The sequence below is a fragment of the Mobula hypostoma genome, chromosome 1, assembly GCF_963921235.1.
Source record: "Mobula hypostoma chromosome 1, sMobHyp1.1, whole genome shotgun sequence".
NCBI classification, from domain to species: domain Eukaryota; kingdom Metazoa; phylum Chordata; class Chondrichthyes; order Myliobatiformes; family Myliobatidae; genus Mobula; species Mobula hypostoma.
The window spans coordinates 137,792,306-137,806,974 of record NC_086097.1 but is presented as its reverse complement, the minus strand read 5'-3'; the positions used below and the strand labels follow the sequence as shown (position 1 = coordinate 137,806,974).

Sequence of the window (14,669 nt, the reverse complement as noted above, 5' to 3'; positions counted from 1 at the left end):
CCACTGCCACCAAACTCGAGAGTACCCTTACCCCGCACTGCTTGTTTCTACCTCCTACCCAAATCCACAAACCTGGACTGTCCAGGTAGGCCCATTGTCTCTGCCTGCTCCTGCCCCACTGAACTTGTCATCATACCTCGACTCCATTCTACCCCCTTGGCTCCAACCCCTTCCCATCTACATCCACGACAATTCTCCTGACTAACTTTCAATTCCCTGGCCTTGACTGCCTCATTTTCTCCATCGATGTCCAGGCAAGATACACTTCTATCCCCTATCAAGGAGGTCTTAAAATTCTCTGGTTCTTTCTCAATAAAAGAATCAACCAGTTCCCCTCCATCACCACCCTCTTCCATCTGGCAGAAATGGTTCTTATCCTCAACAATTCTTCCTTTGGCTCCTCCAACCTTCTCCGAGGGGTAGCCTCAGGGACCTGCATGGGCCCCAGCTGTGGCTGCTTCTTCATTGGCTATGTAGAATAGGTCATGTTTCAAGCCTTCCCTGGTAATACTCCCCAGCTCTTCCTCTGCTACATTGATGACCACATTGGTGCTGCTTTATGCACCAATGCTGAGCTCATCAATTTCATCAACTTTCCCTGGAGCTTCCACCCGCCCTTAAATTCACTCAATCCATTTGTTGGTCAGCAGATTCTGATGATCCAGAGCAACACACACAAAATGCTGGAGTAACTCATCAGGTCAGGCAGCGTCTATGGAAATGAATAAACAGTCCAAGTTTTGGGCCGAGACCCTTCTTCAGCTGGAATTTATTTGCCATTTGCTGTTCTGTAACCTCCTTCATATTTTAAATTCAAGATCAAGTTCAATTTTGTTGTTATCTGACTGACATGTATACAACCAAACGAAACAATGTTCCTCTGGACCACTATGCACCTGCAAAACATATCACACACAGAGAATAAAATATTACCAGAAATGAGTTTATAAAATATAATTTAATGTGCATGTAGTGTGCAGCATAGGTAAATAGTCAACAGGTTGCTGTCCTGGTGATGAGACCTCAGTGGTGGCTGGGTATTCATTAGTCTCACAGAGGAAAGAAGCTGTTACCCAGTCTGGCAATCCTAGATCTGATGTTTCTATCTCACCTTCCTCTTGGTAGTGGATCAAAGGGATTGTAGGATGGGTGGTAGGGATCCTCAAAATGCTTCAAGCCTTTCGTACTCTGTGTGTAGGAGCCATGTATCTATTTTCTATCTGTATTGTATTTTCTGGTGCATTTATGATGGTAAACTGTCACGACGGTTGGGGCGTGGTAGAAGCAAATGAGTATAGTTATGTATTCACATCTTGGCTTAGTTAGGTTAGTTTGCAAACAAGAGAAAATCTGCAGATGCTGGAAATCTGAGCGATAGACACAAAAATGCTGGAAAAACTCAGCAGACAAGGCAGCGTCTATGGAAAAAAAGTACAGTCGACGTTTCGGGCTGGAACCCTTCGGCAGGACTCCTTTTAGTTTAGTCAGGTGGAGAGGGAGTGAGCAAGCCATGGGGAATGTATTTTTAATTGATAGCTGTTTTAGTTCAGCTGCTAATATCGCTAATTGGAATGTTATTAGACCATTATATTGATAATTTAGCTTTGTTAGTTTTTTTTTTAATCACTGCAAGATTGTTCTTTTTTGCTAGTTTCATAATAAAGGATTGAACTCACTTTTGTCAATTTGGAACTTCATTATTTGGAAGTGTCAATTACTCTGGCTTATTCTCTCAGTAGTTTTCATTTGTTTCCAGGCATCTGCTACAGGATGGAGCACTCCTGGTAAATGTCACGCATGCGGGGGAGAGGGAGACCCCGGTGATCATTTCATTAGTTTTCACTATCCTCTGTGAGGTCATGTGATCCAATGTCTTGTAGCTTCTGTACCACATGAGCTAATGAAACAAAGGTATCTTGCAGCCAGACATGGTGCTACTGTAGAAAGTTGTTAGAATGAGACGTACAAAGCTTCCCAGAATAAGTAGGCACTGCTGTGCATTCTTGAGTAATGAGGAGACACTGGGGTCCAGGTTAGATCTTCTGTTGTGTACACAACAAAGAACTTTGTGTCCTTCACTTTCTCCATGCAGAGCCAATGATATGAAATGAGATGGCTGGCCTGTGCCTTCCTGAAGTCCACAATCATCTCTTTTGTCTTGTCCACATTGAGACTCAGGTTGTTGCTCTCACACCATTTCACAAGCCTCTCTACCTCCTCTCTGCATGCTAACTCATCATTTCATGACCAGACCAACCACTGTTGTATCATCTAGCAGTGCAATTGTAGTTTAGCAGCGGCCTGAGCACTCAGCCCTGGGAGGGGTGCACCAGTGCTCAGCATGATGGAGCTTGTTCTTGGGTAGAACTCAAAAATACAAAGGGTGCAATCAGTGTGATGGAATTATATCACAGATTCCACACCCCCCCCCTCCCCAAGTAGGCACCAGGACATCGAGGAACAGAGGTGCAGGCAGATTAAGGAAAAGTGTAAAAACAATAGGGCTGTTGTCATGGGGACTTTTTAAACTTCCCTGATGTAAACTGTGACCTCCTTCTCGCAAGAGGTTTAGATGGGACAGCATTTGTTAGGTTCATCCAGGAGAATTTCTTAAATAAATGTGTAGATAGTCCAACAGGAGGAGGCGCTGTACTGGATACGGTATTGGATAATGAGCCTGGGAGGTGACCAACCTTTCAGAGGGGGAGCAGTTAAGAACAGTGACCACAACTCCTTAAGTTTTAAGATAGTTATAGATAAAAATAAGTATGGACCTTGTGGGAGAGTATTAAACAGGGGTAGGGTAAATTGCAAGAGCGTTAGCCAAGAACTAGGGAGAGTTAATTGGGAAAAGCTGTTTATGGGCAAGTCCGCATCCAGCATGTATAGGGTGTTTAATTACCAATTGCACAGTTTTACAGGACAGGTACTTTCCAATCCAAAGGAAGGTTATGGATGGCAAAGTAAGATAACATTGAATGTCAAGGAAGTGATGAATTTAGTCAAGAAAGAGGAAAGATATTTACCTAGGAGAAAGGCATGGAGGATAGGTAGATCAATGCCAAGAGCATGAATCTGTTAGAGCATTACGAAGTAAATGAGGAGGTAGTGTTGGGTCTCTTAAAAAGCATTAAGGTAGGCAAGTCCCCAGGGCCTGATGGAATATACCCCAGGTTATCGTGAGAGGCAAGTGCAGAGGTTGCTGGAGCCTTGACCAATATCTTCGTGTCCTTTCTAGCCATTCCTGGAAGATTGGCAAGTAGCTAATATTGTTCCGTTGTTCAAGGAGGGAACCAGGGATAATCTTGGAAACTATAGACCGGTGAGTCTCAGGTCAGTGGCAGAGCAGTTACCCGAGTGAATCTTAGGGATAGGATTTATGAGCATTTAGAAAACCATGACCTAATTAGGGAGAAGCACCATGGCTTTGTGTGGGGCAAGTCGTGTTTTACTAATTTGATTGAGTTTTTTGACAAGGTGATGGGAGTGACTGTTGAAGGTAGATGTGGATATTGTCCACATGGATTTGACAAGTTCTCTTAGGGAAAGATCATCCAGCAGATTAAGATCATGGTGAATTGTGAATTGGGTTTGGATTCAGAACTGGTTTGCCCATAGAAGACTGGTAGTGACTGAAGGGACTTATTCTAGATGGAGGACTGTGATTAGTGGCATTCGGCAGGGATCTGTACTGTAGCCTCTGCTGTTAGTGATGTAAATGACCTGAATGAAAATATAGAAGGATGGGTTAGCAAGTTTGCAGTTGACATGAAGATTGGTGGTGCTGTGGAGAGTGTAGACGACTGGCAAAGAGTACAGTGGGATATAGATCAGATGCAGATTTGAGCAGAGAGATGGCAGATGGAGTTTAACCTGGCCAGATGTGAAGTGTTGTACCTTGGTCAGTCAAATGTAAAGAGAGAGGACACTGTTATGGGCAAGACCCTCAACAGTGTTGACGAGCAGAGGAATCTTGGAGTCCAAGTTGACAGCTCCCTGTAAGTAGCAACACAAGTTGATTGGATGGTTAAAAAGACATACAGCATGCTTGCCTTTATTAGTCGAGGCACTGAGATCAAAAGTCATAAATTCGGCTGTATCTGGAGTATTGCATCCAGTTCTGGTCGCCCCGTTACAGGAAGGATGTTGTGGCTTTGAAGACGGTGCAGAAGACTTACCAGGATGCCGCCTGTAACAGAGGCAAGTGCTAAAATGAGAGGCGCTGCAGAGGCCGAGGGGAGATCTGCCAAGACAATGAGAGGAGATAATGAGATAGAGAAGACAGACAGCATCTCTTCCCCAGGGTTGAAATGTCTAATACCAGAGGGTATACCTTTAAGGTGGAGGGGGGGTAATTTTAAAGGAGATGCAAGGGGCAAGTTTTTTTTAAAATATACATAGTAGTGGATGGTAGAATGCACTGCCTGGGGTGGTGGTAGAGGCAGATACATTAGGGACATTTAAGAGGTGTTTAGATAGGCACATGAATGTGGAAGGATATGGACATTGTGTAGGCAGAAGGGATTAATCGGCCATTTGATTTACCTGCTTCAGCACAACATTGTGGGCTGAAGGGCCTGCTCCTGTTCTATGCTCCACATACAAGGCAATCTGAAAGCAAATACATGGGTCAATACCAGTGGCTGTCATGAATCAATCGTGAAAGCCACTTTCAGCAAATACACCCCCCACAAGGACCTCCAATGAATCTGTATGCAAAGCCATCAAGTGCAAAAACAAAGATCCTGGAACTTGCAGCAAAACCTTACAGAAGAATCAGATACATGCGAGCAGAAATTGATGCGAAGTTGCCTTGCCTTCAAAAAAAAAATCACAGGCTTTATGGATGTTAGCAGTCTTTAAGCTGTATATAGCAGCCGTGACTCAGAGTAGAATGAACTGTCAGCCTAGATTTGTGCACTCCCAATGAACTGTACACAAAAATCTAGTGCAGTACAGTACTCAGAGTACTCAATTATGCATCATCTGTACCCCGCTGCTTACAATAATACTTCAAAAAGCAGAGAAATTTTTCATAGTGCTATAGGGCCCATTAATCCTACAATCAATATTTCTGAAGCAGATTATCCACTCTTTATTACATTGTTGCTTTTCCTACAACAGCAGTGTCTTAATCACAATCATCCTCCCAACTGCCTCTATCTTCACACCGCCCTGGATCCATCTGCTTCTCATTTCGTTTGACTGTCTTCATCTATCATCCACTTGTTCTCACGTCTCCACTCCATCCCCTTTCCAACTCCTGGCTCAATACACTCATCGTCCGTCACCCCTCCTTGGTTCACCAATCACCTCCGGACCTGCCCCCCCTCCTCTTTATCCTGGCCATTGCCCCTCTGTCCTCAACCCAAAATATCAGCAACTTCTCCCACCTTCCCACCACAGTTAGTGTTCAACCCACAGGTCCTCTAACAAATTATTTGTGGGTCTCAAATATTCTATTGGTTGCAATACCCTTTGCAAGATATGGAAGATACTGTGGAAAAAGTCTTTTTATTCATTTAATACTTGCGGCTGCTCCCTCTGTTTTGAGTCCCATATCTGTGCTCAATACAAACGACTCCTCCCTTGCATCTCATCCACAGTATCAGTGTGGAAAGCATGCATTCCATAATGCACACTCAGCCCGAGTTATAGGGTCATCTTTCTTTCCTCCCAGAGGCAGCATACTTCGGCATTGCGGAATGGGTGGGCCATTAGGTTGGCACCCAGAGTGAACTCTAAGGTCAGGGTGGCTGTGGTATCTGCCTTTGGGCGTGTCGGAAGTGTTCCATGTTAAAACAGTTTTCATCACATGGAAAACATCATGGCTCTAATTACTGAGCAGGCCGAAGCTTGCAAGGATACTGTTTCAAGTGTTCTCTCACTTATGCCAAACTACTTTCACTTTAAAGAGGCCAATAGCTTAGAATAGCCAAAGAATTAGGAAGACAGGCTTACTCATTTTCCTTCAACGTTTTCTATTATAAAAGATATTTCATTCTTTTCTGTCTTTTTGCTCAGGAGTAGCAAATGAGAGCAGCCGAGTGTGGAGAATGGAGTTTTCTTCTCCACGCAACTGGTTAGTATGTCATTATCACTTGTATACACGTTGGTTGGGCACCATTTCAACTTCCTACTGATGCTGAGGGCAGAAAGCCAAGCTGTCATATCTTTTTTATCATTTTGAATAATACATTTGTCTGCTACTTGGGCTTACATGCACATCTTTGCTTTATTTGCACTCAACGAAAAGCACCTGATTAACTGCTCCATTCTTGCTGGAAGGGGTCTGAAATCCATCCCATTCAACTTACGGTGTTCAGAGCCTTTGTAAAAACATTTCCCTTCTTTAGGGTTATATAAGGTAAGTAAAGGCATCCAATAGTCTTGCAAGACCATGGATCTGCGAGGGGAAAGTCTTCACTCTCCAGGGCGCAGGCCCATGCTGCAAGTCTCCCCTCTCCACGACACCAATGTTGTCCAAGGGAAGGGCATTAGGACCCATACAGCTTGGCACCAGTGTCGTCGCAGAGCAATGTGTGGTTAAGTGCCTTGCTCAAGGACACAACATCCTGCCTCAGCCAAGGCTCGAACTCACGACCTTCAGGTAGCTAGTCCAATGCCTTAACCACTTGGCCACGTGCCCACATGTGGGTCATATATTAGAATGGATATTTAAAGATTAGAGAGAATTAGAGCACTGTGCAAGAATGGTTCATACAAAGTTAGAACTGATAGTTTAAGGACAGGAGAAGTCAGTATTTAGGAGCCACAATTTGTCAGAGGAACTGTGGGTTGAACACCATCTGCGGTGGGGAGGTGGGAGAGGTTGTCATTTTGGGTCAAAGCAATACATCGGGACAGAGGGTGATGACCAGTTCAAAGAGAGGAGCAGATCCGGAGGTGATCGGTGAACCAAGGAGGGGTGATGGATGAAGCATATTGAGCCAGGAGTGGGAAAGGGGATGGAGTGGAGACGTGGGGACAGGTGGGTGATTGATGAAGGCAGTCAAAAGAAATGAGAAGCAGGTGGATCCAGGGTAGTGTGAAGATAGAGGCAGTTGGGAGGATGATTGTGATCGAGTATTTAAGACGCTACTGTTGTAGGAAATTACATGTACGAGGTTGTTAGGGGTGTGTGGTTGGAGTACTGTGGCACCATGGTAGTGCAACAGCCAGCACGACGCTGTGACAGCTCAGGGTGTCAGAGTTCAGGGTTCAAATCCACAAGTCCTCTGTAAGCAAGTTTGTACGATCCTTCCCATGCGCAAGGGTTTCCTCCGGGTGCTCCAGTTTCCTCCCACAGTCCAAAGATGTACTGGTTAGTAGGTTAATCGGTCATTGTAAATTGTCCCATTATTGGCTAGGGTTAAATCGGTGGGTTGTTGGGTGGCTCGGTTTGAAGTGTCTGAAGGGCCTATTCCGTGTTGTATCTCTAAATAAGATAGAAGAGAAACAAGATAGACTCTGGAATAAGGATTGTTGCTCCGACCGTCAGTCTCTGCTCAATCCTGAGTTGTACAACATGCCGCTCAGATATACAAACCCCAGGAGGGAGGGAGAAGATGGCGGCGTGACGCAGCGTGCGCGGCCGTTCCGAATGATATCGATTATGTGTTAACTAGGGGGCCATGCACAATCCTGATTTGATGGAGACAGACGCAAGAAGTATGGAGGAACACTTGGAGTAACTTCTGTAATGCCCGCTTCGCTGCCACTGCTACTGTGCAATTGAGAATCTCCAGAGGGGAAGACCCCAAATCCTCGGCTTTGCCTATTGCCAGGGCCGGGGTCAAAGCGCTCAGCAGAGATGGTGCTCGGTGTCGGAGAGCTGGTCGGAGGCTCGGAGTTTTTTGGACGGACTCGGAGTCGGACTGTGTTCGGATGCTTCCAGGATGCTGCATCGGCAAGTTTGGCGGCACTGGACGTTTACCGTCTGCGTGAGATGATGGGACTTTCGAGAGACTCTGAGACTTTGACTGTGCCCATGGTCTGTTCTTATCAAATTACGGTATTGCTTTACACTGTTGTAACATATGTTATAATTATGTGGTTTTTGTCAGTTTTTTAAGTCGGTTTGTCATGTGTTTCTGTGATATCATTCCGGAAAAACATTGTATCATTTCTTAATGCATGCATTACCAAATGACAATAAAGAGGACTGCGTGTCCTCATAATCTAAATAAGGAGACAATATGGTTGTCTGGAATGGATGATCTGGGCAATGCAGCACTGGCAGAAAATATGGGCCTTGGACATCTCTCCCAAAACAAGAGGTTCAGTTTTAAATCATGCAAGCAAAGGTATCATGTATTCAGAAGGGCAAAAGATGAACAGCTAGTAGAGGTTTAATGAGCAAGGTTATTAAGTGGAAGCTGGAATACCAATCACTATAATCAAACTGAACTAGATCAAGTGCCGAATGGTGTCTTCCAATCCTAATGTTCCTACAAACATTTCATCTTAATACATTGAAAGTGAGGCAATCAAAGAAACACAGCTATAAACATCCAAAAAGCAGTAAGTTCACAACCAAAACTATCAGTGAATGAGCAGAATGCAGAATTTACATTTGTTCTTTATTCACAATCAGAGTCAACTATGCTTCCAAAATATCATTTCATTTGCAATGTTTAAGAGTACCCGTGTTTGACCAGGCAGTTTGTGATATATTGGAACCTTACCCTCTTGATCTAATATCACCAGTGGGCTTCTGACTGTAGGCAGGATTCATGAGCCACAACAGCTCCAGATTGCAGCTTGTTCTGCTATCAATTAGACCTGATAAGTGGGTTGGGATGCTGCTCTTGGTAGGTTCTGAAGCAATGCTGTCTAACTGAACGCAAACAGCTGAACTTAGCTTCAGCACTGAAAATTACACATTGGGAAAATTATCACGGCCAAGGAGCTCTCTGAGAAAATCAAATGATGTCCTCCCCCTATATTGCTTCCAAACACTAAGCCATCGAGTCTGTGCCAGCTGCCTGCAGGTGTAATCTAGTCAGTTCCTAATCCCAGCTCTTTCCGGTGGCTCTGCATTTTCTACACCTCGATTCCCTTTCTCCCTGCTCTCTCAGAATCCTTTGACAGCCATGCTGGAAATTGGTAAAGTAAGTGAAGAGAGAGCACATTTCATTTTGGTTCCTTTTACGAATTCCTGGATCAAAAATTCATGACAATGCCTTCTTCATTTATTAATCTGATAAATTTCAATATTTTATTTTTTACAAGTTTCTTTCTCTAGGCTTCTTTACATGGTATATTTCCAGAAAGAAAAAGTAGTTACTGCTGAAAAGCAGCAAGAAATGAAGGCCAGGTAAAACACTATTTACAAAATGTCACTGGCTTGATTAAGACAGGACTTCAACTAGTTAGTAAAACTCACATTAGAACATCTGTGATACTCAAGGAAATTGCATTCCTAAAGATATTCTATAGTACCTCAAATGTTCAGCCTCCCCTCTTCTCGTTGTCTACTAAGCTCAGGCAGATAACATCACTAACTTTAGAAGGTGAACCAAGAGGATTTGTAAAACTCTGCTTAGTGGGAAGAATAGTTCCATCATTTTAATTTTGCTAATTGTACTTCCAGAATCAAACTCAATCAGCAATTCCATGACAGTTCAATTAACGGGCAAGATGTTGAGAAGAATTTTATAACATATGCACCATATGAGATGGACAACTAAATTGTCATATGAAAGTGTTCTTTAGCATATAAGGTTTTCATTGGATTACTTTAATTGCTGCTAATATAACAGGAAACACATCTGTTCAGCTATAAATATTGCAGTTACAAACCATTATCATAAAACAAAATATTAAAAACTTGATAAACCTCCAAATTCCAGAAACACACGGAAACTGTGCATGTTTTACCTTCAGTGAGCATTTGAGTCCAAGGTCGATCAACCCTATACTGACTGGTTCTTGTATACCTAGCACTGGATGTTCAAAAAATTCCTATTCTCCATCGTTCGATGGCTGAGAACTGCAGTGCTTGGTGGGTTTTCCCCTCCAACCCGAGCCTCTTCCCCAGCACGGGAACAGTCCTGAAGGCAGCAAATGGATTTTAGTACCGCAGACTCACTTCCGCTGGACAGTGCTGAATGCTGGTGGCTGCACGGTCTGGATGGACTGAAACACCGGCTTCTTCTTCACATCTGAACTCAGGGATTTCACCGAGGGTAGTAACTGATTCCTTTTGATGATCTGTAGTGCCAACTGCGTGTTGCCTGTACCCACCAACCGAAGAAAAAAGAAAGCAAAATGTACTGACTGGTGGAATTGTTCCCAAACATAACTGCATATTCATTGTAGGCAGAGACAAGATGTAAGCAGTATTAACAGAAAATGTAAACTTACAGCAAATTAATACAATGGTCAAAGCAAGGACTACTACATCTGTACATGAGAGCAAGGCATTAAAACTTAGAAGGCCATTCAGCCCCTTGAGCTGCTTCTGTCATTCAATGAGATCATAGCTGATAGCTTAACACACCATTTTCCTGGCACCCTTCTCTGACATGAAGCTATAAATCTGTTTGAAATGGAGTTGCAGATTTTCACTGCCTGCTAAATAGGGAAATGCTTCCAAACAGCGTTCATGAAGAGCGTGATAATGTCAAGGCAATGCTCCTTTGTTGCAGAATCATCTGAGGTGATAATTTCTCTCTCTACTGCTTCAACCTTAAGCATTTTAATCAGATTTTCCTTAATCTTACATCCTCGAGGGAATGTAAAACTTATCTTGCCTTTCAAATCCTTTTGTAGTCTCACTCTTCTTTATCTTTGCAATCACATCCAGCCCCCTTCTGAGACCTATGCCCCAACAATTCTGTTCTCTTGAACATCTCCAGTTTTAATTGTTGCACTACTGGTAGGAGCGTTTACAACTGCCAAGGCGATGTCTGGAATCACTTTCCAAAACCCTTCTCTCCTCATTTATGACATTCCTTGAAACTATCCCTTTTGGCTAGTTCCTGCCCATAGCCTTGACATCTCAATATTAATCATTTTCAGCTTTTACTCATGAAGTATATTTGATCTGTTTTTCATTCAAAACCTATTATATACTGGATATGACATTAATCTGACCAGAGACCCCGAGAAAAGAACCCATATAATGGGAAATTCATCCATGGAAAAGAGGAACACTGACAAATATGGGCTCAGTGAACCTTCGTAATTCAGAAATATGATACAGCAATTGACAATTAGACCATAAGATCAAAGGAGCAGGATTAGGCCATTCAGCCCATCGAGTCTGCTCCGCCAATCTATCATGGCTGATCTCAGATCCCACTCAACCCCATACGCCTGCCTTCTTGCCATATTCTTTGATGCCCTGACCAATCAGAAAACGATCAACTTCCACCTTAAATACACCCGTGGACTTGGCCTCCACTGCAGTCTGTGGCAGAACATTCCACAGATTCACTTCCCTCTGGCTAAAAAAAAAAATCCTCCTTACCTTTGTTCTAAAAGGTCGTCACTCAATTTTGAGGCTGTGCCCTCCAGTTCTGGATACCCCTACCATAGGAAACATCCTCTCCATATCCACCCTATCTAGTCCTTTTAACATTCAGTAGGTTTCAATGAGATCCCAGCACATTCTTCTAAATTCCAGTGAGTACAGGCCCAAACATATGCTCCTCATACATTAACCAATTCATTTCCAGAATCATCCTTGTAAACCTCCTCTGGAACCTCTCCAATGACAACACATCCTTTGAGATACAGGGTCCAAAGCTGTTGACAATACTCCAAGTACGGCCTGAGTAGTGTCTTATAAAGCCTCAGCATCATCTCCTTGCCTTTATATTCTACTCCCCTTGAAATAAATGCCAACATTGTATTTGCCTTCTTTACCACAGAGTGAACCTGTAAATTAACCTTCTGAAAGTCTTACACGAGGATTCCCAAGTCCCTCTGCACCTCTGATGTTTGAACCTTCTCCTCATTTAGATAATAGTCCACACTACTGTTCTTTTTACCAAAATATATCATACATTTCCCAACATTGTATTCCATCTGTCATTCTTTTGGCCCAATATTCCAATTTGTCTAAGTCCTGCTGCAATCACATTGCTTCCCCAGCACTACCTACCTCCCCATCCGTATTGTATCATCTGCAAACTTTACCACAAAGCCATCAACTCCATTATCCAAATCATTGACAAACAATGTCAAAAGTAGTGATCCCAATATTGACTCCTGAGGAACACCGATAGTCACTGGCAGCCAACCAGAAAAGGGCCCCTTTATTCCAGCTCGCTGCCTCCTGCCTGTGAGCCATTCCTCTATCCATGCCAATATCTTTTTTGTAACACCATAGGATTTTATCTTGTTAAGCAGCCCCATGTGTGGAACCTTATCAAATGCCTTCTGAAAATCCAAGTAAATGACATCCACCGCCTCTCCTTTGTCCACCTTGCTTGTTACTTCCTCGAAGAACTCAACAGATTTATCAGGGAAGATTTCCTTTTGCAGAAACCAAGCTGACTTTGACTTATTTTATCATTAGTCTCAAAGTACCCTGAAACCACATCCTTAATAAATGGACTCCAACACTTTCCCAACCACTGAGGTTGGGTTAACTGGCCTATAATTTCTTCTCTTTTGCCTTCCTCCCTTCTTAAAGAGTGGAATGACATTTGCAATCTTCCAGTCCTCTGGGACCATGCCAGAATCAAGTGACTCTTGAAAGATCATGACTAATGCATCCATTATCCGTTCAGCAACCTCTCTCAGGACTCTGGGATGTAATCCACCTGGTCCAGGTGACTTATCCACCTGAAGACCTTTGAGTCTGCCTAGCACTTCTTCCTTTGTAATGGCAAAAGCACTCTCTCCTGTTACCTGACACTCCTGGACCTCTGGCACACGGTTGGTGTCTTCCACAGTGAAGACTGATACAAAGTACCCAATAAGCTCATCTGCATTTCTTCGTCCCCCATTACTACCTCACCAGCATCATTTTCCTGCGGTCCAATATCAACTCTCACCTCCCTTTTACTCTTTATATAACTGAAAAAACTTCTAATATCCGGCTTTATATTATTGGCTAGTTCGCCCTTGTATTTAATCTTTTCCTTTCTCTTAGCTTTTTTAGTTGCCTTTTTTGGATTTTAAAAGCTTCCCAATCATCCAACTTCCACTCAGTTTTGTTAGCTTATATGTCCTTTCCTTGGCTTTTATGCAGTCCTTAACTTCCCTTGTCAGCCATGGTTGCCTACCCATGCCATTTGAAAACTACTTCTTCTGTGGGACATATCTATCCTGCGCCTTGTGAACTATTCCCAGAAACTTCAGCCATCTCTGCTCTGCTATCATCCCTGCCAGTATCCTCTTCCGGGCAGGATCCTCTCTCATGCCTCTCTAATTCCCTTTATTCTATTGTGATACTGATACATGTGACTTATGCTTGTCCCTCAAATTTCAGTATGAATTCAATCATATTATGATCACTGCCTCCTAAGGGTTCTGTTACATTAAGTTCCTAATAAGATCTGGGTTATTATATAAAACCCAATCAAGGAAAGCCTTTCCCCAAGTAGGCTCAAGTACAAGCTGCTCTAAAAAGCCATTTCATAGGCGTTCAACAAATTCCCTCTGTTGCGATTTGAAACCAACCTGATTTTCCCAATCCCCTTGTATCTCCAAGTCCCCTATTACAATTGTGACATTACCCTTATTACACGCTTTTTCCAGCTCCCTGTGCAATCTCAACCCCACATCTTGGCTACTATTTGGAGGCATATATATAATTCCCATAATGCTTTTTTTTAAACCCTTGCCATTTCTTAACCCCACCCACAAAGATTTAACATTCTCTGACACTATGTGTCCTCTTTCTAAATATGTAATTCCACTTCTTACCTACGGAGCCAAACCACTGCCCATGCCTACCCATCTGTCCTATCCATACAGAGTATATCCTTTGATGTTAAGCTCCCGACTATGGTTTTCTTTCAGCCATGACTCAGATGCCTATAATGTCATATCGACCAATCTCTATGTGCCATGAGCTCATCCACCTTATTATGAATGCTACGTACATTCAGATACGGCACTTTTAGTCCTGTATTCTTCGCCCTTTTGAATCTTGCCTTTGTGGTACAATTTAACTCTTTGCTCTGTCTACATCTGTACCCAATCATTGGCTTGTCCTTCCTTACATTCATGTCACACCCGTCATCTACTTGTAAACATAGTGGCTCATCCTCAGCTCTATCATCCTGGTTCCCATCCCCCTGCCATATTAGTTTTGTGCCAAGAGGCCAGGGAATGAATGCGTTACGTTTAACTTGCATTGGGAATTATACATTGGTGAACTTAAAATGAAAATTCATGTGCTTAGACAAGTCAAGAAATAGTTGCATCAAACTATTTCTCTGGCACTTCTCTCCCCAGAGAATTTATTACTGCACATAAGCAAAGAACCAACATTTGCTATTGAAAGATCATCCAGAGGAAAAAAACACTCACAACACACTGGAGGAACTCAGAAGGTCAGGCAGCATCCGTGGAAAAGATCGGTCGACGTTTCGGGCTAGAACCCTTCGTCAGGACTGTAGAGGGAAGGGGCAGAGGCCCTATAAAGGTGGGGGGAGGGTGGGAAGGAGAAGGCTGGTAGGTTCCAGGTGAAAAACCAGTAAGGGGAA

The 14,669-nt window shown here is 43.2% G+C and overlaps 1 protein-coding gene across 5 annotated transcripts in view; it reads right to left on the bottom strand.

Moving 5' to 3' along the window:
- Positions 1-4,158: 4,158 nt before the first annotated feature.
- cnot10 (CCR4-NOT transcription complex, subunit 10) overlaps positions 4,159-14,669 on the bottom strand; it is a 48,170-nt gene continuing 37,659 nt past the window's right edge. For 2 of the 5 annotated variants that reach the window (XM_063056721.1, XM_063056707.1), the window contains exons 20-22: positions 10,094-10,238; positions 4,546-4,611; positions 4,159-4,243 (exon numbers count right to left, since the gene is read on the bottom strand). In XM_063056721.1, the coding sequence (XP_062912791.1) occupies positions 4,551-4,611; positions 10,094-10,238 (206 nt within the window). In that variant the 3' untranslated portion in view covers positions 4,159-4,243; positions 4,546-4,550. Of the gene's footprint in view, positions 4,244-4,545; positions 4,612-8,370; positions 10,239-14,669 lie in introns of those variants that run through there. The other 3 variants (XM_063056730.1, XM_063056712.1, XM_063056741.1) reach the window with 2 other exon arrangements.